We start from the raw sequence: 26,295 nt of genomic DNA, 5'->3' as shown, positions 1-26,295 counted from the left end.
TCCTACTACATGTACACATAGTGTACAAGACATTTGTACACCATGCTTTTCTATTGGTGAAAATGACATATTTATTGTTTTTCATTCTCATTTTTTAGTTGGTTTTATAATGTGTCAACAAATTAACGGTGGTGTACACGTAACCTTTTCATAAATTACCATTACCTTTCCCTCTCGTACTAGATTCCACATTCCATTCCACACCCGTAACAAAAATTCTAACACAATCACTATTTTTGGAATTCATTGGAATGGAATTTAAACATCCGAACAAAATTAAGATATTTTTCTGGTTTTTCCGATGCCAAAAACTTGGAATTCCGAAAGAGAAAAAAAAAAAAACGCATGCCATTGGCAAAAAGAAAGGACAGAAAACACAAAGACCCAACTTTAATTTCTTTGTCTGCCATTCAACCAATCCCTCCATAAATATACTCTTTCCTTCACTCCTCACTTTGCTTCCTCCACCCACACAACAACACTACACACTTCTCCTCCTTTCTCTCTCCTCCTTCCTTGAGCCCTGTGTTTCTTCCCTCTCTAAAAGCTCCAATCTTTCGCCGGAAAATCAACTTTCCGGCGAATTCCCGATACTTTTTCTCCATATTTACACCCCCAGCTCAAATGGGTTAATCCCCATCTTCTAAAAAAATCTCATCTTTTTCACTTCAAAAACCCCCACAAAAACCCTAACAAAAACAGAGGAAACCCATTTTGTTCTTCATTTTACACTAAAAATACAGAATTTCACCATCTAGGTAGTCCAAATCTCATCAAAAGCCCAGAAAAAAACAGAGGAAAGATGATTAAACTGATAGATTTATACCATGTTTTAACTGCAGTAGTTCCACTCTATGTGGCTATGATCTTAGCATATGGTTCAGTAAAATGGTGGAAAATATTTTCACCAGATCAATGTTCAGGAATCAACAGATTCGTCGCACTTTTCGCTGTCCCACTTTTGTCATTCCATTTCATTTCAACAAACAACCCTTACGCAATGAACTACCGTTTCATAGCAGCAGACACCCTGCAAAAACTCATCGTTTTAGTCATCCTTTTCCTCTGGTCTAAGCTGAGTTCAAGAGGGTCTTTAGAATGGTCAATTACCCTGTTTTCTCTCTCCACTTTACCAAACACTCTGGTAATGGGGATTCCCCTGTTAAAGGGAATGTACGGGGATGAATCGGGAACTCTTATGGTGCAAATTGTGGTGTTACAGTGTATAATTTGGTACACTTTAATGTTGTTTTTGTTTGAGTATAGGGGTGCAAGACTCCTGATTTCAGAGCAGTTTCCTGATACAGCTGGTTCCATCATTTCGTTTAAGGTTGATTCTGATATTATCTCGCTTGATGGTAAGGAGCCCCTCGAAACCGAGGCCGCCATTGGTGAAGATGGTAAGCTTCATGTGAAAGTAAGAAAATCAGCGAGTTCTCGGTCGGAAATCTTCTCCAGGAACTCTCATGGGGTGTCGTTGACTCCTCGGCCGTCAAATTTGACAAATGCGGAGATTTATTCATTACAATCTTCCAGGAATCAGACCCCAAGAGGCTCTAGTTTTAATCACACTGATTTTTACTCGTTTGTGAATGGAAAGGGTTTGAGTACTGTTAGTCCCAGAACTTCTAATTATGGAAATGTGGGGTTTGATGAGGAAAGTGGTGGTGGTGGTGTTGCACCGGCATTTGGAGGAAGAGGTGGTCAAGGTGGTAGTGGGTATCCTGCACCACCTACTGCTGGGATATTTTCTCCTGCGGCCGGGCCAACAGCGGTAGTGAATGGTGGTAGTGGTGGTGGTGCAAAGAAGAAGGGTGAAGGTGGTGGTGGGAAAGATCTTCATATGTTTGTATGGAGTTCAAGTGCTTCACCAGTTTCAGAAGGAGGATTACATGTTTTCAGAGGTGGTGCTGCTGCTGGTTATAATACTCATGATCATGGAGCGCTTCCTAATACTAAAGGTTTACTTTCTAACTTTTTATTACGGAGTATTGTTTTGTTATAAAATACAGTAATATTTTTGACATGGTAAAAAATTAAATGAGTTATTTGGCTCGATATTACTTTTCTCCTATTTGACCCAAAAGCAAAGAAAATTTAATAATTGAATTTGACTTGTGTTTGTTCTCTCAATTTCTTGCTTGTTTATATTTGGTGTTTTTGGTTTCTATGTGATTTTTTAATTGTTGATAATATCTGCAGATGTTGCTATTTTATGTCGTTTTCCTGTTTTATATGTTTTTGGTTTGTAATGTCATTAATCACTCCATAAACTGCGAGAGATTTGGTGGGTTATGTTGGGGATTTTGTGGTAATTTGACTTAAAACTGTCTAAAATGTTGAGGGTTTTAGGAAACACGTTTCTATAATTGTTCATGATTTTTGGCCTTATTTGGTGAATTTTAGCAATGTATAGTTACTGTTAATTGAATGAATGCTTCATTAATGAATTTACATAACATAACATTGATTATGTGTTAATTTGTAGATTATGATGATTATGGAAGGGATGAGTTTAGTTTCGGGAACAAAAATGGTGGGAATGGGGCAGAAGTTGATGGTCCAACATTATCAAAGCTAGGTTCGAGTTCAACCACCGAACTTCGACCCAAAGCTGCTGCTCAGAGTGAAGCAAAGGCAACAAACATGCCCCCTGCTAGCGTCATGACAAGGCTGATACTGATCATGGTTTGGAGGAAACTCATCAGGAACCCTAACACATACTCTAGTCTTATTGGTCTTTGTTGGTCCTTGATCTGTTTCAGGTGTGTAATCTTGAAAATCAGTCTTTATTTCATCAGTACAATGGTGTAATTTTGAATTTTACAGTTGTGTTTTCTGAAAATTCTGCAGGTGGAATGTTGAAATGCCTGCAATCGTGGCTAGTTCGATCAAAATTCTCTCAGATGCCGGGTTAGGAATGGCCATGTTCAGTCTTGGTAAGCACTAGTACTCTTGCATATCAAGTTTGCATAAAGATGATATGATTTCCATGTTTTAGGCAGTCAATCTCACTGTATGTGTCAAACTGCAGGGTTGTTCATGGCATTGCAGCCGAGGATAATAGCTTGTGGGAATTCAGTGGCTTCGTTTGCAGCGGCGGTTAGGTTTATCACTGGTCCGGCCGTCATGGCAGCTTCCTCCATCGCGGTTGGGTTAAGAGGGACCCTTTTACATGTTGCCATAGTACAGGTAATTGTGGTCATCCATACTTCCTACTTGTACTATCAATTGTCTTTCAGCTGTTGAATGAATGGGTTTCAATCTAACTCTATAATATTCTATTCGTTTAATTTTGTTCTCAGGCTGCTCTACCCCAAGGAATCGTACCTTTCGTCTTTGCCAAAGAGTACAATGTTCATCCCGATATCCTCAGCACAGCGTACTACTTCTCCCTCCTATATATTCGTAAAATTGATATATTTCCTTATCTGTCCTGCAACAATAAACACTTTGAAGCGAATCTATTCGGGTACAGGCTGCGCTTTAACATACAAAAAATCACGCCGAAACCCATAAATTTGGTACGGGCTTTCGGGTGGAGCTGGGTTTTGATCTAAAATGCATATTTATGCTACACAAATCCGCACTTTTTCAGTCCGGGTTGGGTTGGGCCAGCGGGCCGAGAAATAGATGATCAGGTCTATAATCTATGTTTTAAATCAAATCCAACCACCCAATGCTGAAATGAAACTTAAAACACGTAAAACCAAACGAGTGCGTGTAATATCTCTCTATCTGTTAGCCAATAAGCCGGGAAATACTGATATAAAACATAAACACGAAAACCATACAAGTGTATTATGTAAAATCGGTAATTGTTAGGCAATAAGCCGGGACTCTTGCATGTAACACTCCGTATCTTGTACTAACTGTTGGACAATTAGGCGGACTGGTGCTCCCTTGTTGCTAACATGACATAAATATATGGATGCAGGGTAATATTTGGAATGCTGATAGCTCTACCAATAACACTGGTATATTACATCATACTGGGCCTTTTTAGATGAAAATGAAAGGGGAAGTAGCAGATTAGCAGTAGCAGTAGCAGCAGCAGCAGAAAAAGCAACAGAAGCAGGAAAGGCCAGCTACAATATATGATTAAAACAAAAGCTGGTGGAAATTACAGGAGGATGCTTAACCAGTGCCACTTTACAGTAGTAGATTCTTACCTTTTGCCAGGTCTTTTTTTTTTTTTTAAATTAAATTTTTAGGAGAAGCCTATTTTGTAATTTCAAGCTGAGGTAATTTTGGTGGAAAAAAAGAAGACAATCTGACTTAATTAGGGGAATATTAATTTTGGTGGTATTTTAATGAAGATTACAACTTAATTAACTTTTGGTGTTTTTGATCTTTTTTTAGTAAAGCTTTGTCTGTACTTACCTTTACAATCTCATGTTTGATCCCTTTCTCTTCTATCAAGTAAAAAATAAAGGAAAATCGGTTACACATTTGCATGTGTTTCTTCACAAAAATGTCCATAGTATTGAACTTAATTAGTATTAGGTTAATTTGATTGGTTAATACCTTTTACAGTCATTGGGCAATCAAGTTCTCATGGAATTTGTTGTTGTGATATTATTGTCAATGTACATTCAATTTATACTAATATGTTTCAAGATAAGATCGAAGTAGCGGGCTAATATAATAACATGTTATTCATCTAGCTTTTTTAATTTTTAGTGGGGTAATAATAACATTAATAATAGAAGAAAATGATACCCGATTAACGATCTCATAAAAAAATAGTTGTAAATAAGGCTCAGAAATTAATCTAGTAATGCAAAAATATAATCCGAAACTTATACAGACTATAGATAGTACGTACGAATGTGTTCATTTTTAGGGTGCAGTACTTGTTTAGAAGTATGGATGTGTTCATTTGGAAAAAAATATGGTTAACCATAAATAGTACGAAGAAGTGCATTAATTGAAAATTTGTACGTAGTATTCCGTAATAAATGTTTCGACCATTAATTCTGGACTAATAATAGAGTAAGTAGCACCCTGTAACGAGCGAGTACTCGAGTAGAATAGTAGAATAGGGAGATACTCAAGTTTAGGTCGGCTAATAGAAGAGGCATGCAGGCTAAAATAGTACGAGTAGTATACTTGTAGTTAGTAGTTATCATAATTACTCTTTCTAAAAAGCCGTAACTTCTGTTTAAAAGGCATGCAGTTTTTCATGGAACACATTTGTATAAAGCTAAACTATAACCAATTATATAAATTACAAATAAATAAATAATAATAGTACTTACAAATATTAGATGAAAAATTGACATAAATAATTCCAACTTTCACTCTTCTCAAAATAATCCAAACTTTAAGAGTTATCTTCTCAAAATAATCCAAACGATCAATTTGCATATGTACAATAGACCCAAAATGGATTGGTAATGACAAGAAAAAAACATTTCGAATTATTTTGATAAGGTAACCCCTAAAATTTGGATTATTCTAAAATAATCTAAAATTGAGATTATTTTTAAAAGATGGTGAAAGTTGGGATTATTTATGTCAATTTTTTCTTAAAATAATGATGTTGATTAATTAATTATGATAACATTTAATCAAAGCAGACAATTTGCTGTTGCATCTTGCGGTCTTGCCTGCTTATGTCAACCTGTTTTCTTCTCTCTTTTTTTTTTCCACTTTTCAGTAATTAATTTAATCACTCTGATCAGCACACATGCTTTGAATTACTTTTAGCTAATTATTTAAGGCGTTTATTATAAATAAACATAAAATAGAACATAAAATAAATATTGCTTTATGCTGTTGGTGATCTTGGTGAATGGTGACTGGAATGATTATACCAAGACTTTATTATAGTTTAATCGGTGATGTTATCTTTGTGCTTCACATTTAATACTGTGTAATTCAACTTCAAACTTCAGACCAACTAAAACTTTTGAAAATGTTTTTTTTTTTTTTGTTGTTCTTTCCTTTTTTTTGTTGAGCATTAATATTTTACCATAGGGATACTGATAAAATATATTATTGATGAGAAATATAATGTTGTGTTGTATTGTGTTTGTGGGCATACGCCTCTATTTATAATACAAACTAGATCTCCTACTCTTCATAGGTTTCCTAATTCATATAGACTTCTATCTTATATCATATAGCCTAGTTATAACATAACTCTACTATATTCGATATTCTATCATATAGGATAACTGCGTTATCCTCAATAGATACATGAAATTGTTATTGCTATATTACATGTGAATTATTAATTTTATCATAGTGATATATGAAATTATTATTAATTATATGTCAAATGACATTTCTTCCTTCTTTTTGGTTCCAAGGCATATAAATTAACGAGTGAAAAAGAAACTCTAAAGACAATAATGGCCTTAATTATACCTATCCAAGTTACTCTTTAAACAAAAAAAACAAAAAATGTGATAAGATAAGGATAGCGTTGGAACTTGGAACTGCATCTCACAAAACATTTCAAAAAAAACATGTTAACTAAAAAAACATCAAAAAGGTCAATTAAAAAAAATAGAGAAAGAGTATTTCAGGGCCGATAAACCCTAGTGAGGACTGAGGAAGGGGTGATCTTACTAGTAGGGGTCAAATTTGGTGTAGGAAAAAACCCATCAATGATTAACATATATAGATCACATTGTAGATTAAAGTCAGGGCCGGCTAAAGGGAGGTTCAATCGGACCTACAGCACGAGGCCACAAAATTTAGAGGCCCAAAAAGAAATTATGTTGGTAAAACCCCCCAATAACAAATCTAATATACATATATAAAGGGGAGTTTTTTCAAGAGATTTTGGAGCGTCACGTAGGATTGTACAGTCACAATTTTATTTTATTCTATATTAAATACTACGTAAAAGATAAAAACGAATGGGGATAAAATAATATGGTTGGGTAACTTATCACAAATATCTTTTACAAACTACTTTACAAAATTTATCTAATTAAATGATAAGTTATAGCGTGACAGAACCACCACAAATATATCATTCTTATATATTATTGTATAAATAACGTAGTATGAAATTAAACCATCCACGACAAACGTCGTTCACAATCAAATCATTCTCAAATATTGTAACCCATGACGTAGGTAGTAAGTTTGGTTTACAATGCTGCAGGCACTACTACAAAAATGGGCAAAGAGACCTCAAATAAAAGACCCACTATTTGAATAAAGGGTCTCTTTGATATGAGAGATCTAATATTATTAATAACGCGTCTCTATTCTACATATGGGCCCACTAAATTAATTTACGATAAAACATATGAGAGATAAGAGACCCCTTATGTATGCTCACGGGTCTTGTCAACATTGGGGCCTACCACTTTCACGCATGAAAGTAAAAGAGAGACCCCTTTACTCGATACACGGGTCTCTTTTCCTCGCAAAGTTAAAAATAAATAAATTAAATACTCTTTATGAATGAGAAAATCAGCTTATGTGCATCCCTTCCCTTCCCTTCCCTTCCCTGCTTGTACAAAACGTCTTTCTGAAAAAACTCGATCGTCCCAAGTCTCCATCCCATTTTCTCTCTCTTCGTTAAACACAACGCGCAACCATGGTTTCATCTCCTTCATCCTCTATATCTCGTCCTAACTCCTCCCCACCTTTCATTGTTATGTAATAATAACTCTAACACTAGATCAATCGCATTGCCGAATAGCTGGATCGTAATCGCTACTAGTATTATATATTTAACAGTTGCTTTATTATGTGTTAGGTAATCTTTGTGCCAATTGGTAAGAACTCATAAATGTGATAGCTGAAACCAGAGTTCAATTCTTCCCTTGTCCCCTTTTTTATTTGTTTTTTTTTTTCCATGTCTAACCAAACATCATTTTCATCAATTTTCTCAAATCATCACACATAAAACGTTAACCATATTATTAATTTGACTCTACATTTTGTATAAATAAAACAATGTGAATATAATAATTATGTGTTTTACATAAAATAATTGCCCGTAAAAATTTGTAGGGGCCCAATATATAGCACATGGCCTCCATATTGCCGGAGACGACCCTGACCAAATTGACTATATTTGTTAAATGGAAGGAGTAAACTAAAACACGTACTTCATGTATCCTCGCAATCTCCATAAGTCAAGTATTCCGTATCTTCATTAAATTTCTAACTTGAATCAACACAGAAGGTCAGAAGCTGCAGTCACACTCACAAAGTCACAATCGTGCAACATGAGTTTATACAGATTTTCAACATGGACTTCAATTTTATTCTTCACACACTCCTTTGATTGTTGTCCACCTTTCTATTATTGTACATCAAGTAACTTAAAAATGGGAAAGCAGCTGCTGCTTGCGCCGCGCGTTACCATTGGTACATAGTAACGTCTCCTTAAATAAGCACCTACTTGAAGCTCTTACATCGAGTACTATCGTATATACGAGTGTTTAAGAGTCTAAGTGAGTGTTTGGTTTGATTTAAAATGTTTTCAAGAAAAATAATTTTCCTCTTTTCAATCATTTTACGTTGTTTGATTTGGTAAGAGATAAAAAATAAATTTTCATAACTCCATCAAATGTGGACCTTTTCTAACTGAAAGGAAGGGAAACAATTATTTCACTTATTTTCCTTACCTTTTTTTTTTTCTTCTCATCAATCTTCATTCATCTGCTCCGTTTTCTATTAATTTTATTATAAGTAACCAAATAAAGGAAAAACTAATTTGAAATTGTATTTGTCCTTTGGAAAATGTTTTTCATGTAAAATTATTTTTCACTGAAAACGTTTTACGCCAAACCAAACGACGCATAAGTGTTGCAAGGATAGGAAGATAAAACAATCAGCTCCATAGGAGAGGAGAGACAAAAGCATCTGTGAAGCTGTATGTTTAACCCTTGTATATCTAGTTTTTGCTACTAATAACTGATTCACTGCAGCTTATTAGTTGCTAAATGCAACCCAAACTAAGCATTGTCCCTCGGGTTGTCCCGTTATCTCGTGTCAACTTAGACGCACCTATGGGCTAAAAGTCAGTCCATTAACCTTAAAAAATGGGCCACTTGGCCTACATTGTCGGGAAAATTACATAACCAAGTATTCGCAACTTTTCATACACAAGCGGGTTTTGTTATGCATGAATCTACGAACCAAACATGTAATAACATACAAAAATTAACCAAGCATGTTAAAAAAAAGTAAGCAAACACAGGATAGGAGCTTCCAATACATCTCAGATAAATGGCGAGCTTCAGCTTTCGCATTTCCCATAAGAAAGCTCACATTTTATGGCGACTGGCAAAGCAAACGAGAAATTTAATTTTCAGAGTATTACATTAGCAGTAGCATGATTTACAGGCAGGCGAAGTGGCAATGCTGCAGTAGATCAAATAAACCTGGGAAGAACATCTGATTACTGAACATCTGAAACATATGCAGTAAGATAAACAAAACCCTGTATTTCGAATTAAAGAAACTAATAGTACTTCCGGTGCACAATTAATCAATAGCTAATCCCTATATGCTAGAGCTGCAAAAGAAAGAATTCTTCATCTATTGCTGAATCTTGTATGTACAAAATTGTTCCAAAAGCATCCTTTATACCTGTTGACTAGTAGATTTTTCTTGTACAAATCAATCATGTACTTTTTCTATAAATTTCTTTTTATAAAAAATGAAAAAGGTAGTTTCCTGGTAGATCTGAATAAATAAGCAACTGATAAAAAAATGCCCATGCACTTTCCAAATATATGCACAGCATCCTCAAAATGCAACTGCAGCCAGGCTAGCAGCTCCGTCGTAGTAGCAGCACAGATCTTCGATGAGTACTTTCAAGCCACATTGAATAACATCAGCGGCATGTCAACAAGATCATAGCTCCCATATACTTGACAATCAACAATTGCTGCTCCAAAAAGCAAGACAATCAGGTCCCCTCTGACATCTCCTCATTACGAATAGATCGTGCTAACATGATCGGAGAGGTTCAACTAAAGCATGGACCACGTCTGCTGAAGCAATTGCTTGCCATGCAAGCAAACTTCATGGCCAGTGAGGCCATCCCATGATGGACCAAGAGCCATAGAAACTCACAGTGCCAAAAGATGAATCTAGGATCTTTCAGCCGATTTGATCTTTTTTTCAAAGGTTCGTTCGTTGTCAAATCAGTAGCAAATATTTCTGACAGCACAGGCAGCAAAGACCCTTTTATTGGTTTGACTACCAGTCAAGTGCTCCCACTTAATACCACAACATGGCTGCTGCTGCTGCTTCTGAATGCCAGATTAAGGGACCTCCTGGTCAGAAGATGTCTTGGTAGGCACAGAAAAATAATTGTGTTTACAGAAATTCTTATCAATTTCTTAAAGAAATTGTTAGTCCTTGCGATTAGAGAAATGCTTTGGTTTTTCTTCATCTAAAACTGGTCCAGACTTGGACTCTATATGCAAATCAAATAACCTAGGTCGTGGACCACCTGGGCGTGAGCCCCTAGCACCAGAAGAGAACTTACTAGAAAAAGAATTGTAAGGAGGTACTTTAGTTATCAAAAATTCTTTAGGAAGCGAATCCATATCCATGTAACATTTTCGAGCTTTTGCATCAGTAATCAAAGCTGCCCAATCGTCAGACTGCATCAGAGCATTAGCATTCCCCATAACCTGTCAAGTCAAAGTTATTAACAAAATCAGACCCATACTATCATGGATAAACAATTTTCACAACAGGACACATGACTTAGTATAAATCTAGCTTAGAAATTTTTTACCATACCCAAAGAGCCCTTCGTGCTCGAGTAAGTGCAACATTCATTCGACGTATATCAGCAACAAAACCAACTCCATGATTGGAGGCACGAACACAAGACATGATAATGACATCACGTTCCTGCCCCTGAAAAGCATCCACAGTATTTATGTACAGATCTCTGCCTTCCTCGGAATTGAGAACATCCCCAAACTCGCGTTGGAGACATTTTAACTGCAGCTTATAAGGTGTTATTATACCCACAGTGATTTTACCCAATCCCAATGATTTTGCTGCTTTATGTAGATGTTCATACATACGAAGACAGAACTGAGCTTCATGTATATTCTGATAGGAAACTGAACCACCTCTGTGTGACTCACGACCATGAGTAATATCAAAAAATACATATGGCCTAAGTAAAGGATCTTGGTAGTATCTCTCATCAGGCAGGCTAGTAACACTTTCACTGTCTGTAAGCCGTCCCTGATAAAAGTACCTTGAAGGAAAGTCCCGGATTTGAGGATGCATTCTATACTGCACAGATAATAGCATTGTCGGACAGCCAGCCTGCTGAAATCTCTCAAAAAGGCTTCTGCTATACAGCAAAGTTCCAGCTGCCTTGCTAATTACTGTTGCAGGTAGCTGCTGAGGATCACCTACAAGAACACAACGGGCTGCACCAAGAGCGAGTGGAGGAAGGATACCTACTTCACTAGCTTGAGCTGCCTCATCAATCACAACCATATCAAAGCCGTGAGTAAGACGTGAAAACAACTTGCGACCACTACTTGAGAGTGTAGTGAACACAACTTCAGCCTCGTTAGCAAAACTTGTTTCTAGACTGGCACGAGCTTCCTCCAAATTAAAACTGCTGGCCGAACGAAATTTTCCTTCTAAAATAAGAAGACGAGACATTTCGACCAAGACTTTATCCCTCTCTTCAACTACTGCGGCAAGAGTTTGCAATAAAGCATCACGATTCTGGTCCCGTGCCATAAGAACATCAGGATCCACTCCAACAGAACCTTGAGAACGGCCAGCCGCTGCAGCAGAATTCAGTTGCACCTGAAGAGTAGCCATCTGGCGAGACAAATGAGCTTCACGACCTCTCAGCTGTTGCAACCACCCAAAAATTTCGTCACGAGTTTTGACCAAAAGCTGCTCAGTTCTACGCTCAACAGAGACAGCTTGTGCTGCTCGCGACTGTGTATCGACACCAACACGTGCTACATCTGGCCTGTAAACCTTCATCTCTCCATCAATGAATCCGCGATCAAGAACACGTGCAAGCAACTCATCTGTAGCAGCATTAGATGGAGCACAAACAAGCATTCTAGGTTTTGGACAGAGTTTTGGTAGAGTGCGAAATAGGTTCTCATCCATGCTTCGGAGAACTTCATCAATAGATCCCGCAGAACCAGTGTCAGCATTTCTCTCATTATTTTGCTTATAGCTTTCAGGTGCCAATTTTTTAAGCAACGCTGTATAGTAATGTTGATACTGAACCAGATGAATCACATTTAGCATACCCCACACTGTATGTGTCTTTCCTGTCCCAGGAGGACCTTGAACTAAAGTAAATGGCCATGGGTCTTGTCTTTTGGTCACCCCATTACTTGTACCAGCTGCAGTGTGCATTGCAGCCCACTGGATTGCTGATAGCTGAGGATCATTAAACGTTCTATGAAGATGATCAACAAAATTTGGAGTGAAGCATTCAGGGATAGCTGGAGTCTGTTCTTGGTATTTGGGGAATTGTTCAGCACTTGGCTTGAGGATTGCATTTTGCATCTGCATTTTTTAATTTGAAATTCGGATCATGACAGTGAGAGATTCATGGAACAATAATTCAATTAATACAGCAGAACGTTAACAATGCGCGCTGTCAAACATTATCAAGGGGAGGGGACATGAGTGGAGGTCAAGAAAACAAGCCATTAGGGGGGGGGGGGGGGGGGGGAGAACTGCGCTTCCATTTCCTTACAAATCCGAGGGAAGAAGTGGACAAATTCGTTTTATTAAAAAGGGAAGGAAAATAGTTCCATCCAATTCATTGTTCTTCTAACTGCCCTACTATTTCCAAGAGAAATTAGATCTTTCACTCTCCCTCATTCCCCTTGCCTTTCAATATTCTCATTCAAACACACAATAAAATTTAAAACAAAATTCACCTGTACGTTTAGCCGACGAAATGCATGCAATGCAACGTACTCGCGTTGCGTTGTTGCCAGAGAGCCAAGCACACTTAAGAACCAGATGCTTCTAGGCTGAAGCTTATTCACTACATGATCACTATCAGCAGCGCTGTGCAGAAAATAGATTATTTAGGATTATGCATGAATAGTAGAAACTGGAATATAATGGTATAAAGTGCAGAACATGAAACAAGAACGAGAAAAATCTAAGATCTTTAAGCTGACCTATTTGGATCATAAGAGCCCCCAACAAAAAAATGTAGTATTGCACCCTGAGGATCACGAACGTCAAGCGGGGTGTGTCTTCTGACTGTACCAACAGTACGAGCACTCCCTTCGGGCTCTTCATATTCTTCAGCAGATGAAGTACTGTTTCTCCTAGATCTGACTGCTTGAAACAGAAAGGAAAAAAAATTAACAACGTACGCGCAGATGAAGAAAAAACCCTCAAATAAGTGTTTTTTATGACAAACCTGAACCAGGCCTTGGGCAGGAAAGAACTGCAACATCACCTTCTTTAAAAGTCCACTTGTTCTCATTTGCAGGTAGAACTACCACATCGTACCATCCTAGCACCCCCGAAAAATAAAATCAAGTCAGGCAAGCAGCTAAGAATACACAGTGAAATCTAACGGGGAAAGCAATTTTTTGCAATTAGCCAATATATTACTCCGTATTATACTTTAGAGTAAAGACACATATTCCTGAAAGAAACTAGAGAAAAGGAAAAACAATGAAGCAGTCGTATAGATATCAGATAGGGAAGGACCTGAGCGTTTGACACATTAATCATGGAAACTTTTGAAACAAGGACACTGTCCTTAATCTGGACACAGGTACCGAGACAAAATTATGGAGAACTCTACAGTTTATATACCACTCTTAACAAATTAATATTACTATACTAAAAAGGAATCAGAACAACTCCTATGCAGATACTTTGTTCTATTTAAAGATTTAGGTTTCTTCTCAAACCCTTAAAAATTTCAATACTATCAATTGGCGTACCACAAATGCTCAAACGACAACATAGAGACAATCAAGGTAGAATTTTGCATATAACTTTCTTAGGGTGAAATAGGAACCCTAGTTTGGCTGGTTTGGGCAACCACTACAGGTAAGCAGCTGTAGTTCTAATTAAATGGCACATTGGCACTAATTCCTTGATTATTTTACCAAACACAGGAAAATCAAACCAACCGCTTGCCCATGTCCTTTTTCATCAAGTTGTATAGAACTAGCTGATCATACTATTGAAACATAAAGTGTAGGAAAAGAATCATCCATATTACCTCTTTCTCGCCTTTCAACAGATTTCACACGGACCATCACATGTGCGTCTCTTGCAGATGTTTCGGTTAATTCCTCCCATGTGCTGTATAGCTGTGCTCGACATTCCTCAAAAAGCAGAGGCTCAAAAACTCTGATATAGTCTTCCACCGATTCAAACCGACCAGGGACGCACTGAAGCTCACATTCCTCTGCCAAAAGTTAAAATAAAAACGATCACAGTCAAGAAAGGAAGCAATAAGTTCATCAATAGAACAAGAAAGAGGCCCTTGCTCCACACGAACAAATCAACTGATCACTTGATAAAAGAGCAAGAATTCACGTTCATTAATTCTTTTATTCTTGCCTAGTATGCACCTCAACAGAATGCACTTCCTCTTCCATTACCAATCAACTAATATACAGTAAAAAAATAACATAATCAAGAATGGACCTGGGAAGAAAAATAATCTAATTGTTTGAAATTCAAAACCTCTGAATCTTGCCATAGAAACAAATTTCAAAAAACTTATACAAGGAGGAGGTAACTGATGGCTGATAAATTTCTCCATGTCAAGATAATGGAATTTACATTCAAAATTTTAATCAATTATGTTTCAAATTCTTCATTGCATAACCTTTAACGTTTAAAATATGAAGCTGAGTAGCACAGGAAAAAAATAAGAACTCATACAAGCACTTCGAGAGTAAAAAAAAAAAATGTCCACTGTGAAAAGGTAGTAAAAATTCAACCAGATACACACACACTAGTAACAAAATATTATAGTAAATAATTTAGGATACCTGGATTATGCCAAAACTTTTCACTAGTCACCTCTCGTAAGAGACGCTCCACTGAAGTATCTTGATATTGGTGATTGGTCACAAGTTGTCTCTTAGGAGGATTTTTTTTGTTTAATTGTTTTACATCAACTAAACCTGAGCCATGACTACTTGAAGCTAGCTTCCTTGGTTGGGTCTGTGGATCCTTAAACTGCCTCGGATCAGTAGGTTGTTTCCACAAATTATGCCTGGTGTTTCCCTCTGTCGACAGATCGTTACAACTATTTAGTCTTCTAGGCCTAGCTAGAAGCCCTGCATTCACATCACTGTTGGATTCAGATTTACGATCAATAGGTTCCATGGGATTACTTTCTTCATTGCATGACAATTCCACCTGATTCTGATCCCTGATCGCAGGCTCGCTTTGCTTTTCTCCATTTCGCTCTGCAGATAAAAGTGCATTTCGGGATCCCTTGACCGTACGAGTGCTGCTTGGTGTTGGAACTGTCTGTCTCTTCGGAGTTGATGACTTTACTGCACCAGCTTGTTTAGCATCTTCTATATTTAAAAACATTGTTTTACGGCTCCTCTTTTTCCCCAACATTGCTTCTTTGTGCTCATCAAGCTTGTGTTTACCTAGACTATTAGCAGATTTCAAAGCATGGATCGCTTCAGCTCCTTTGACTTCCTTTTGTTTAGAGACTGACTCTGAATCTCCCTGAAAATCAACGGATGTATTGCGTTCAGCATTTCCATTCATATTCTGGCTGGTGCCACCAGTTATATCATTTGGAAATGTATCTGGTTTAGCTGAAGCATAATCATGTTTTATTTTCCTAGAATCAGCAGGACTAGAATCACGGGAATTTTTCTTCAACGACGTCCCAGAAGAAGAATTATTTGCTGCAACATCAGGGATTCCTTGCTCATTTAAGTCTTTATTGCCACTGGCAGATGAATTATCTTCCATCCTTTGGCTTACATGGGGCTCAGAACATTCTCCGTCGGACCATTCTCCTTCTTCTTTTTCGATAACCTGAGCATAAATATTGCCTGAATTCACCTTCATCACCTCTTTCCTATCACTATTCTCATCTACCTCAGGCAATGAAGTATTACAGTCCATATCTCTAGCCCTTTGCTGATCAACAATCCTATCTAATCCGGACTCCTTTATTCTGACAAAAGGTTGAAAAACGGAAACGGAAGAAGCATGAGAGAAGGCATTGTTATTTACAATGCTGGTTGGAGCAACTGATGACACAAGAAGATCAGACGTGCAGGAATTTAAAGAAGGGAGAACTTTTTGAGGCAGGACACCAGATGGAAAATCAATCTCTTCATCAACCTCCACGGGGGTTTCATTAAGATCAAATAATAGCCTCCCACGGGATCCCATTTCTCACATACATTCATAAACCTGTAGCATCAATTTAAGAAAAAAGATTCAGTTTCTTTAAAACTTGTCAAAGCATCCTTATCAAAGGTGAAAATAACTTAAGATGTAAGTATAAGCAAGTCATATTAACATATAAATCATGACTTTTATAAAAGACGAATCATACAGTAAATTAACAGTAACAGTCTAGACAGGACAGTCATTTAAATTACACACAGTTAAAAGCAAGAATTATCGAAAGGGTTGGTGAAAAGTAGACATAATAGTAAGGCTAGTGGACATATCCAAAAACACCTGGTTGTCCTAAATATTCCCTGCCATCACAAACCCAAAAAAAGGGGGAAAATTGTAAATAAGAGAGAACGAAGCCCTACACCAGACATTTTACAGCACCTTTGGAAACTATAAAAAGGTGCAGTGTACTAGTACATATCAATTGCTATGTAAGTTTCAGGATAGAGAAATGAAAAGGCAATTAGCCATCAAATGGAATATAACAGTAGGACCTAAATACAAGTATTACAAATTTACAATGAATAAAACAGGTCAGTGAAAAAACCCAAAATAAGAGTTACATATGAGAGACACCAAGGGGGTCTCACCCATGATCAAAAGGAGGGCTAAAGACAAATTTTTCATGCAGTTAAGACATATGGAACAGTTTATCTACAAAATCAATAAAACTATGGTATTACTAAGATCCCAATACGGCTGTACAACAGCTCAAAACTTACGAAAATACAATGCTAATTTCACTTTGCTCCACTACCCACTGAAATTTATTTGAAGTCCCATATAATTATCACTTCATTGATAATTAGGGTAAATGCATGCAATCAAAGGCTATACATGACTGAAAAGACGCAAAATGGGGTCAACAACGAAGTATAATACAGGTTACATAAATGAGATTTACGTGTATGACTATTTGGTAAAGAAGTTCAGCAGGTTGAAATGTGGAGGGAGCTTAATACTCTTAAAGGTTTGGGAAAGGCGGCACTTAAAATTCAAGCAAGCAAGATGAAGCTACTCCTATCAGATTTTAAAAAAAATTATACGAAGTATTAAATTTGTTTCATTTTTACCCCATGGCCTACCATCTTCAGGACATCACATGGTAATATGGTATACACAAATCTATCAATAAACTTTCCTGCCACTTAGCACCTTCAAATCTTTGATAACTCTTCTATGCATCTTTGAAATTGCCTTGCCTAGCCCAATAAAAACGATTGACCCTTACCATCCTATGCCTCAGATAGATGTGTGGCGTGCACCTTTTACAATCACATATCTAAAACCTGTACCTTGCTACCCAGCAGCCAATCACCACACATAGATAACCACGGTCATTAGGTTACGCCTGGTTTGGGTTATTCTGGTTCAGTTCATCCATTTGAGTTGTTTCAGATTCTGTTAATATAATCATGGGTTAAGGTCAAACTCGGATCTTTACCAAGTTCGGATCGGGTAATTAGTTAATTACACATTTAGATTGGATTTTTAAACAACAGAGTCGGGTCAACTCGAATTCAGGGTTGCTCAGATTCCAGATTTATTTTTGGTCAACCAAACAAGTCACTTTCGGTCTTTATTTATTTTATTAAATAAGATAAAGTACCTTATTAAGCCATTGAAATAAAGGAATAATGCAAGAGACAGGTGTCCACACAAATAAACACTAGACATACATGCAAATTAGCCTAGTTCTTTGAAATTTCCTATTCTATAGCTTTAGAATGCCGCAGCCCTCCTTAGCCAATAAAGACACAAACAAATATATTCAATTCCACACTTATTTCACGTGGAACAGTAACACCAAGATGCGGTAATTGCTCTCAGCCAAATGCTCCATAGGATTGCCATCACATCATTTCTCTAAAGCTATTTCTTCTCCTTTGCTCCATCAAACCCCCATGCTTTTGGTCTTTCTAGAAACCAACAATAAATACTTACAGGTTGATTAGGATTACTATCACACTAATGCAAGTTTTTATCAACATACAATTTTGATCAAATATTGTTAATATACCAAGTCAATAAGTATCAAACTAGATCAATAACAAGCCTTGTTGAATAGAGTGAAATTAATAAGTAATTACTGATTTTATATGTCAATAACAAGTCGGCTCATAGATTTTTAGGTTTTTTGATAGCATATGTGTAATTATGTCAATAATATTTTAGTGCTTTATGTATTCATTAAGTCTATAATTTGTTTCCTAGTTTATAGCATATGATCAATCTTGCACGTTGTATATTAATAACTTGGTTAAAAAAATGATCGGGGAATAGACTTCTTTCAAGATTAAATCTAGTAGCATAAAAGAAGTCAAGTCCTTGATATTTGATATCCAACCAAGTTAGTAATATAAAACACACAAGATTGATCATAGGCTTGCATCTAGGCTATAAACTAGGAAGAAAATTATACACCTAACCAATACGTAAAGCAATAAAATCATATTGACATAATTACATATATTTACATGTATCCTATCATTTTTATCAAATCTAGTACTCCCTCCGTCCCTTAATACTCGCCCTGGTATGACCGGGGTAAAGTTTTAGGCAATTCAATTGACTTATTAATTTATTAGGTGGTAGTTGATAGTGGGATGTTTTTTTAATATAGTTAGTGAAAAGTGTGTCAAATAAAGGGGTGGGTGTGAGGTTGGGTTGAATTTTTTAATGTCTTTTAGGAAATAGGAATATATGTTGGTCATGGTTAAGTGAGAGAAATGATATAATATTAATAAAAATATGCCATTTATAGAAACGGGGTAAGTATTAAAGGACGGCTTTATAAGGAAAGCGGGGCGAGTATTAAGGGATGGAGGGAGTAATAACTAATAACAAGTCGACTTGAATTGTATTTTTGTTTTTCTTAGATTAGCGTCCGTGTCAATTACAAACCAGACTAAATTATGATTCAGATTTTTTTAGCATTGGGCGTAGGTTTGGATCTCAGTTGTGTTCATGTTGATCTAAATAAGAGTTACCAATTTCTCGGGTTTAATTGGGTCAAGCCATGGTTAATTTCTCATGTCAATCTTTAATGACTGACTACTACATTATCCACTGCCCCAACCTACATCTCAAAACACAAGAAGATGTGACAACCCCCCTCCTTATCTATCCCCTCGAGGTTAAATCCAGTCCAACTAAACTTAAGGATAATCGGTATAGAGAGAAACCATGGTTATTGAGAAGGGTGTTTAATAATTCCACTAGAACTTATAACTAATGTATTAACAAAGCCAGAAGAAGCTTTTTCAATCACTGCCATGAGCAAATAGAAATGGGGAGCATTGATAACGGTTCTAGGATGTTCATATCACCACAACCCTCATAAGAAAATAAATGTTTTCTCCAAAGTAAATATATGTGTTCTTCATTATCACATATGCCTCCCCTTAGTGTCCTAAATCACCTAACACCTAAAACCAGTGTACGAACAATAACATATCAACAAAGGCTCAAGAACAAGGACACGACTCTAACATACGCGCTTGGACTCTTCTATTTGATACAAAAAAAAGGAGCAAATAGAAATCAACAAAGCCTCAAAATAAGAACACGTCTAAAGTTCTAAACATTCGCGCTACCGGATAAGTGTATTGGCTGTCCTATACATAAAATATTATCAGTCAAGAAAAAAGCAGTCTCCAAAGTTATATCCAGCAAACTCAGGGCACAATGGCATTGTTGTTCAGTACCTAGAAACTTCAAGCTGAGGCACTGAGAAAACTAAACAATCATCAATGGAGTAAATGAGGAGTGTATGACTAACAATCAATCATCACTTACGGTAAGGAAAGCTATATTACATTGAAAAAACCTAATTCCGAAACCTAAAATCTGAAGAGCAACAAATTAACCTAAAATCAAATTCGAGTTTAAACACCTAATAATCGTGAGAACATAGATCTGGATTCTATTCGAAATTCTAATCGAAGATAAAAAAAAAAATATCCTCACCTTGTGGAGATTTAGCTCTAGTGTTCGAGTCCGAGTTCAAATTCGAGTGAAAGAGGGTGGCGAGTGGGAGGAGACGCCTGCCTGGATGGTTGTTGAAGCGGTTGCGCGGAGACGATGACGAAGGAGGATACGGCGGAGTTGGCGACGGAGATGACAGATGCATGAAGAGGAGAGAGAAAGATGGAGATCGAGTTGGAGAGAGAAAGAAGAGAGGGATTTGGTTTTAGCGTTCAAGGGAGGGAGGAAGGAGGTTTTATAACTGTGATTTTGGATTGCTTGGATCATCACAGGGGTAAAATTGTCAGTTCATACCCGAGGTTGAAGGAACGTTGGAATTTAACAGATTTAACGGAGATAAAAATTGTAGAGAGAATCCCCAAACCCAAACCCTTGTTCACCTACAACCCCCAATTTCTTTTTTTTTTTTTAATAATTCTTCCTCAAATAGATAACACGTGTCATTTGACTATTGATTCGCCTCCGCTTTATTATATTAACTAGATTAGGTCCCGTGCACGCACGGATATTTAAAAAGTATTATTTGACTATCTTTTTTATAAAAAAATTAATTGAATTATTTATCCCTTAAATCTATTGCGTAAATTAATAATCTCGAATGTACTCATTTTATCATATTTTAATTTACTACGTATTACTCCGTATATATTTTATATGTTTAATATAATGATCTGACTAAAATATTTGATATATTTAATATGCTAATTTGACCAAAATATCGAGTAAGAATATTTTCTATTATTGACATGACAATTTGACTAAAATTTTACCAAAATTTTAATAATGGCATATTCCATAATCCTATATTTTTTTACATATATAAACATTTATACAAAAGGAGAGAAAATAAAAAAGAATAAAATAAATATGTCTTTTTAGGAAAGAGTTTTTGGCGGGATTTTTTTTTTACCAGGAAGTGACACGTGTCATTCCTGGTGTCTCTTTTAGTATATAGTAATAGACTAGTTTTTGGCCCGTTCTATGCACGGGCTATATTTTAGAAAACTCAATTAAAAAAAATGGTAAATTGATATACCAAAATGATAAAGGTATAAATGTATAATACTTAACTTAAAAACTCTCACTAATTATTTTGATAGTACGTAGACAAAATAAAATTTCCAAGATATATTGGGTGGAATGATTACTTTTATGGAATATATTATGAGTTCCCACAAGACCACAAATACATTCTTAGTTTAGGAGTATAGCTTTTATCCAAGGGGTTTTTTAAAAAATGAGAATAAGAGAAATATGCTAGTACAGAGTAACTAAGGCTCAGTTCTATTGGACTTATTTTGACTGAACTTATATTATCTGAACTTATCTGAACTTAACTTAACTTATCTGAACTTATCTGAACTTAACTGAACTTATCTGAACTTAACTGAACTTATCTGAACTTATTTTATCTGAAAAAAACTTATTTTGTCTGAAATAAACTTATTTGTGTGTGAAAATGTCTGAAAAAAACTTATTTTTGCTAAACTTATATTATCTGAACTTATCTGAACTTATCTGAACTTAACTGAACTTATCTTAACTTATCTGAACTTAACTGAACTTATCTGAACTTATTTTATCTGAAATAAGTCAAAATAAGTCGAACAGAACAGGGCCTAAGCTAAGCATGTGTATTTTTTTTTTGAAGGGAAGCTAAGCATGTGTATTCTTTGGATTAAACCAAAGAAATCCACAAATCTTCAATGTGCTAAGAAATTCACGATTGTTGTTTGTTGGATTAAAAAGCTATGTTTCAATTGCCAAGTATACATGAAGTTTTGCACCATATCTTGCATCACAATCAAGAAAACTAACAAAAAGGAAAATGACCTAAGAATTAAGAGTTGTTGATCAAGCTAACCAGACGTGATATGTCAAAATTCTGGAAAATATCAAAGACTAAACCATTTTTTAAAAACTCGAAAATATGCTTACAGAGTTAGGGGTGTGGTAGTAGTAGATGTCATACAGATTTCAAAACAAATATGCATCCATGTTGTCGGTTTTTTAAGTCGTTTGTAAAAGAACTTGAAATTAAATATGATGATTATTGAGGCAAGTCAGGCAACGGGATGCAAAGAAGATGCACCATTGATTTAAATGGGCTAAAAAAATGAATATAATGATAACATTAACTAATACCAACCTCATTAAAAGATATATTTTCCCAAAAAACAGAGGGGTGGGCATGAATTAGAAGTTAATAACATAATTCTAACTTCCAACCACTTATAGGAAAATAGTAAAAAAATTCATAATGAAGAAATTTAGAAAAATAAGTTAGGAAGGAATGTCGGTCTATAAAATATTGTAAACATGTAGGTTTAATAAATAGTCAAATTTATTAACCCGAGAATTATAACCATCTGAAACGTTTTTCATTCTTGATTCACCATAACCGCCAATGTATTACCCGATGTCTCTAATTAAATTGTTCTAAACGGTTAAACTAAATTGGAAAGGGATGATGAAATGTTGAGATGACTTATTGCGTATTAAATGAAGAATTGATTATGTATTCTTGGCCACGTGTCTTCTAAGTGGTGACGATTATGTGTCCGCCATGTGTATTTAAAATGGTGTTGCTTACGTGTCCTTAAAATGAAGTTGGTTTTCCTTTTTAAATACTAGGTATATACTTCGTATAAATTTGATGGTGAATTATGAGTGTTAAAGCAGGAAATGAAGTGGAGAGGTTGAATAATCTAAAGTACTTCGCATAAATTAAATGGTGAATTGGTGTTCAATGAGCCAGATAGAGTGAAAGATGTGTTGAAGCTGTAACATAACTAATTCGTATAACAAACGACAAAAGGAAAAGTTGGAAAAAAAATACAAATTTATAGATGAAAGATGGAAGTGACACTTCTCATATAATAATCAATAAGATGGAGGTGGCACTTGTCATATAATAATCAATAAGATGAAGGTGACACTTATCATATAATAATCAATAAGATGGAAGTGGCATTTGTCATATAATAATCAATATAATGGAGGTGACACTTGTCATATAATAATCAATGGTTTTCCTTTTTATAGACTAGGTATAGATTGGTTTGGTCTTTTAATAGTGTCCATGTTGATCAACGGAGGACGACAATTTAAGGGGAATCACTTTCTACTTGACGTAAAGAAGAAATGGGTAAGTTAACCGTAGTAGACTGGTAGGTGTGTCATAAGTTGATTTATATTATGATAGAACGCAGTAGAACCTACAATATAAAATAAGAATGAAGTTTAATTGTTTAAGAATCGGGAAAAAAGTCAAGAGTTAAGGTGTTAATCTGTATAAAAATTTAGTTGGTATGAAAAATGTTGTTGCAGACATTGCAGTTTGAAGGAAAGAGGGAAGTCTGCAGTGATTCGTATCCATCATGATGTTAGACATTCGATGCAGCCATATAGGATTTCAATTTTTATGCTAATATGCTATTATCTTTTCTTCTTTTGTGTTCCCTCTTCCTGCAACATTTTATAATACATTCTGAGAAATATGACGTGTTGAAGATTGTATTTCCTTGATATAAATCTAATTGACATGCCAGATGTTTGCATGGATGAAATTGTTGTTTCAAGCGATCATGTAATACCATTTATGTGGTTTTTAAGAACTGGTGTAAGAGGGCATTTTAGATATCTTTTATAGAACTCACATATGTCATTTGGTTACTACTTTTGTTAAAAAATAAGTTGCATGTTGGGATCAACTCATTCATGTTGCTGTTGTTCATAAAGCAACTGGGGTTCTAAGGATATGGAGTGTAATGAATTCGTCCTTCCGTTCACGAGCAAGCTCAAACTAAGGAATGAAAGTTACGCGAAGGGGACCAGAAATCGGAGGTGCCCCTCCGGCATCGGGCTTTGAAGAAAATTATTGGCAGTTTCGCACTTGTGGGCGGTGGACATAAATGGCCTTGTTGTACCTCACTCTCGTCTTCAATGGGGTCGTACTCGCGCGATCGATCGATGGCCGAGGAAATTGCGTGTAAGTCCGGAAGAATTGGCTTCATGATTACAGAGTGTTAGACATCAGCTTTTATGGAGAATGTATGGGTCTTTTTACGGTAGTGTCTTTTCATGGCGCTCTTTTTGCATGAAAGGAAATAAGTTGTTGTGAATCTGGTATGGACAGGACAAGATAATTCAAGTCTACCGAATACGTATAGTTGGATCTCAAAGTTGTCAAGGATGGTGAGTAGGCAGTCAATTGTACTAGAGGTTGCATTTTTTACGAAGGGACGAGATTCATATTTCTTCATGTCTAGGATAGAGAGGTTAGGATGCTGTTTCATTTGAAAATGGAGATAACTGGAGAAGGTTAGCCAACAATTAATTGGAGTTATTTCTTTTCATTTGCCTCGACTTTTATTTAAGAGGTATGTATTCTTTTTGAAGACGAGGGTTGTGTTACCCTGTATATTGAAGGAAATAATGCCCTTGGTCCAAGTATGCATTTAATGTTAAGTCTAATAAATGCGGTTCAGTATTAATCAACAAGTTAATAAATTCAGTGAGATCAAGTGAGCAGAATGCCTAGCTAGAGACCGCTTCAGTTCAAGTGGAATTAATGATATTAATCCACAGCTTACTCTTGACTGAACCCGTAGGGTCACACAAATAGTACGTAAACGGCTCAAGTATTTAATGGCATTAAATACTCCATCTATGGATATTTGGAATCGACGGATCTTGGTTTCAGCGGGAGCTAAGATCGTCAAAGGCAAGAAATGAATACTCCAGAAACGATGATATTGTCGGAAACGGAAATATGGATCATATCGGAAATATAAATATTATCCAAGTCGTAGATGTTGCCGAAAACGAAAACATGGTACGTATCGGAAAATATTATTGGAAATGGAAATATTGCCGGAAACGGAAATATTGTCAGAATCGAAAATATTATCGAACTCGGAAAATAATTCCGGAAACGGAAATATTAAATATTTGTTCGAAACGGAAATTTATTCCAGAATCGGAAATATTAAATATTGTTCGTATCGGAAATGAATTCCGGAATCGGGAATTTAATCGGAAGCGTATCGTACGAATTAGCATCGGACGAGGCCTGTCAGACGAAGGCCCAACACGAAGCCGGGCCATCGCCCAGCAAGCCAAAGCGCAACAAACACACGCCAAGCCTCGACCAGGCCCAGCGCAAAGGCCAGGTCCAGCCAAGGCCTTGGGCGCGCGCGCGGATCAAAGGCAGCGACGAGCTGGGCCTTGCGCTGTGCGTGGGCCGTAAGGCTTGCGTGCGGTGCTTGTGCGCCACTCGTGTGTGTTACTCGAAATCCTAAGGCTACCGGGATTCGTCATATGATTAAATCTAATCCTAATAGATAAAGTTTGTTTAATTAGAGTCCTAGTAGGATTATAATTAAATAAATTTGTATTCTAATAGGATTATAATTCCTTTTCCATAACACTATAAATAGGTGCCTAGGGTCACAGATTTATACACACAATTGAAGTATTCAAAGGTAAGATTTTGGAGCAAAAATCAGCCAAACACTTGCAACCTATTTAGCCGAAAATCCTAGGAACCTTAAGGGCGATTCTAGTTGGTCAAGCTTAAGGCGGATCCGGACGTGCTGTGGAGTATCTACGGAGGGACGACACTTGAAGTCCTAAAGACTTGTTCTTGTTCGGTTCGGGCGCAGCTAGGGAGGGCACGCTACAAAGTGTATGCATCTGAATTATGCTAAATGATTATGTGTAAATAATATGTTTCCTGGCATTAAGGTTTTCCGCATGATTTATGTTTTGTCATATGTATCATAACCTAACAGTGGTATCACGAGCCTCTTATTATTTTCATAATCTAAATTGCATGAACATGGTTAAATTTTACAAATTTGCAAGGAATTAAAAGGGGTGATTATTTTTCGTAATTAATTGCAAATTGCGTTTATTTAATTATATGTACGCAGT

General features: G+C 36.3%; 2 protein-coding genes across 4 annotated transcripts; one reads left to right on the top strand and one right to left on the bottom strand.

Moving 5' to 3' along the window:
- Window positions 1-449: 449 nt before the first annotated feature.
- On the top strand, window positions 450-4,335 carry LOC110792300 (probable auxin efflux carrier component 1b). Its single transcript, XM_021997117.2, has 6 exons — window positions 450-1,961; window positions 2,489-2,765; window positions 2,854-2,939; window positions 3,035-3,192; window positions 3,306-3,382; window positions 3,938-4,335. The coding sequence occupies exons 1-6, from the start codon at window positions 803-805 to the stop codon at window positions 4,008-4,010; spliced, it is 1,830 nt and encodes a 609-aa protein (XP_021852809.1). The 5' UTR covers window positions 450-802; the 3' UTR covers window positions 4,011-4,335.
- A 5,162-nt stretch (window positions 4,336-9,497) lies between these two features.
- LOC110792301 (uncharacterized) lies at window positions 9,498-20,576 on the bottom strand. 3 transcript variants are annotated; one of them, XM_021997118.2, is made up of 8 exons: window positions 20,341-20,573; window positions 14,982-16,380; window positions 14,201-14,389; window positions 13,382-13,477; window positions 13,134-13,299; window positions 12,885-13,017; window positions 10,738-12,504; window positions 9,498-10,625 (listed from the first exon to the last, which is right to left on the bottom strand). In XM_021997118.2, the coding sequence occupies exons 2-8, from the start codon at window positions 16,357-16,359 to the stop codon at window positions 10,341-10,343; spliced, it is 4,014 nt and encodes a 1,337-aa protein (XP_021852810.1). In that variant the 5' UTR covers window positions 16,360-16,380; window positions 20,341-20,573; the 3' UTR covers window positions 9,498-10,340. The 3 variants fall into 3 exon arrangements, with proteins under 3 accessions (XP_021852810.1, XP_021852811.1, XP_021852812.1); XM_021997119.2 differs by having other exon boundaries at window positions 13,134-13,296; XM_021997120.2 differs by having other exon boundaries at window positions 10,452-10,625; window positions 10,733-12,504; window positions 20,341-20,576.
- Window positions 20,577-26,295: the final 5,719 nt, after the last annotated feature.

The sequence above is a fragment of the Spinacia oleracea genome, chromosome 1 (assembly GCF_020520425.1).
Source record: "Spinacia oleracea cultivar Varoflay chromosome 1, BTI_SOV_V1, whole genome shotgun sequence".
In the NCBI taxonomy this organism is placed as follows: Eukaryota; Viridiplantae; Streptophyta; class Magnoliopsida; order Caryophyllales; family Amaranthaceae; genus Spinacia; species Spinacia oleracea.
Note: the sequence above shows the minus strand (reverse complement) of the source record. Positions and strands in the feature narration are given on the sequence as shown.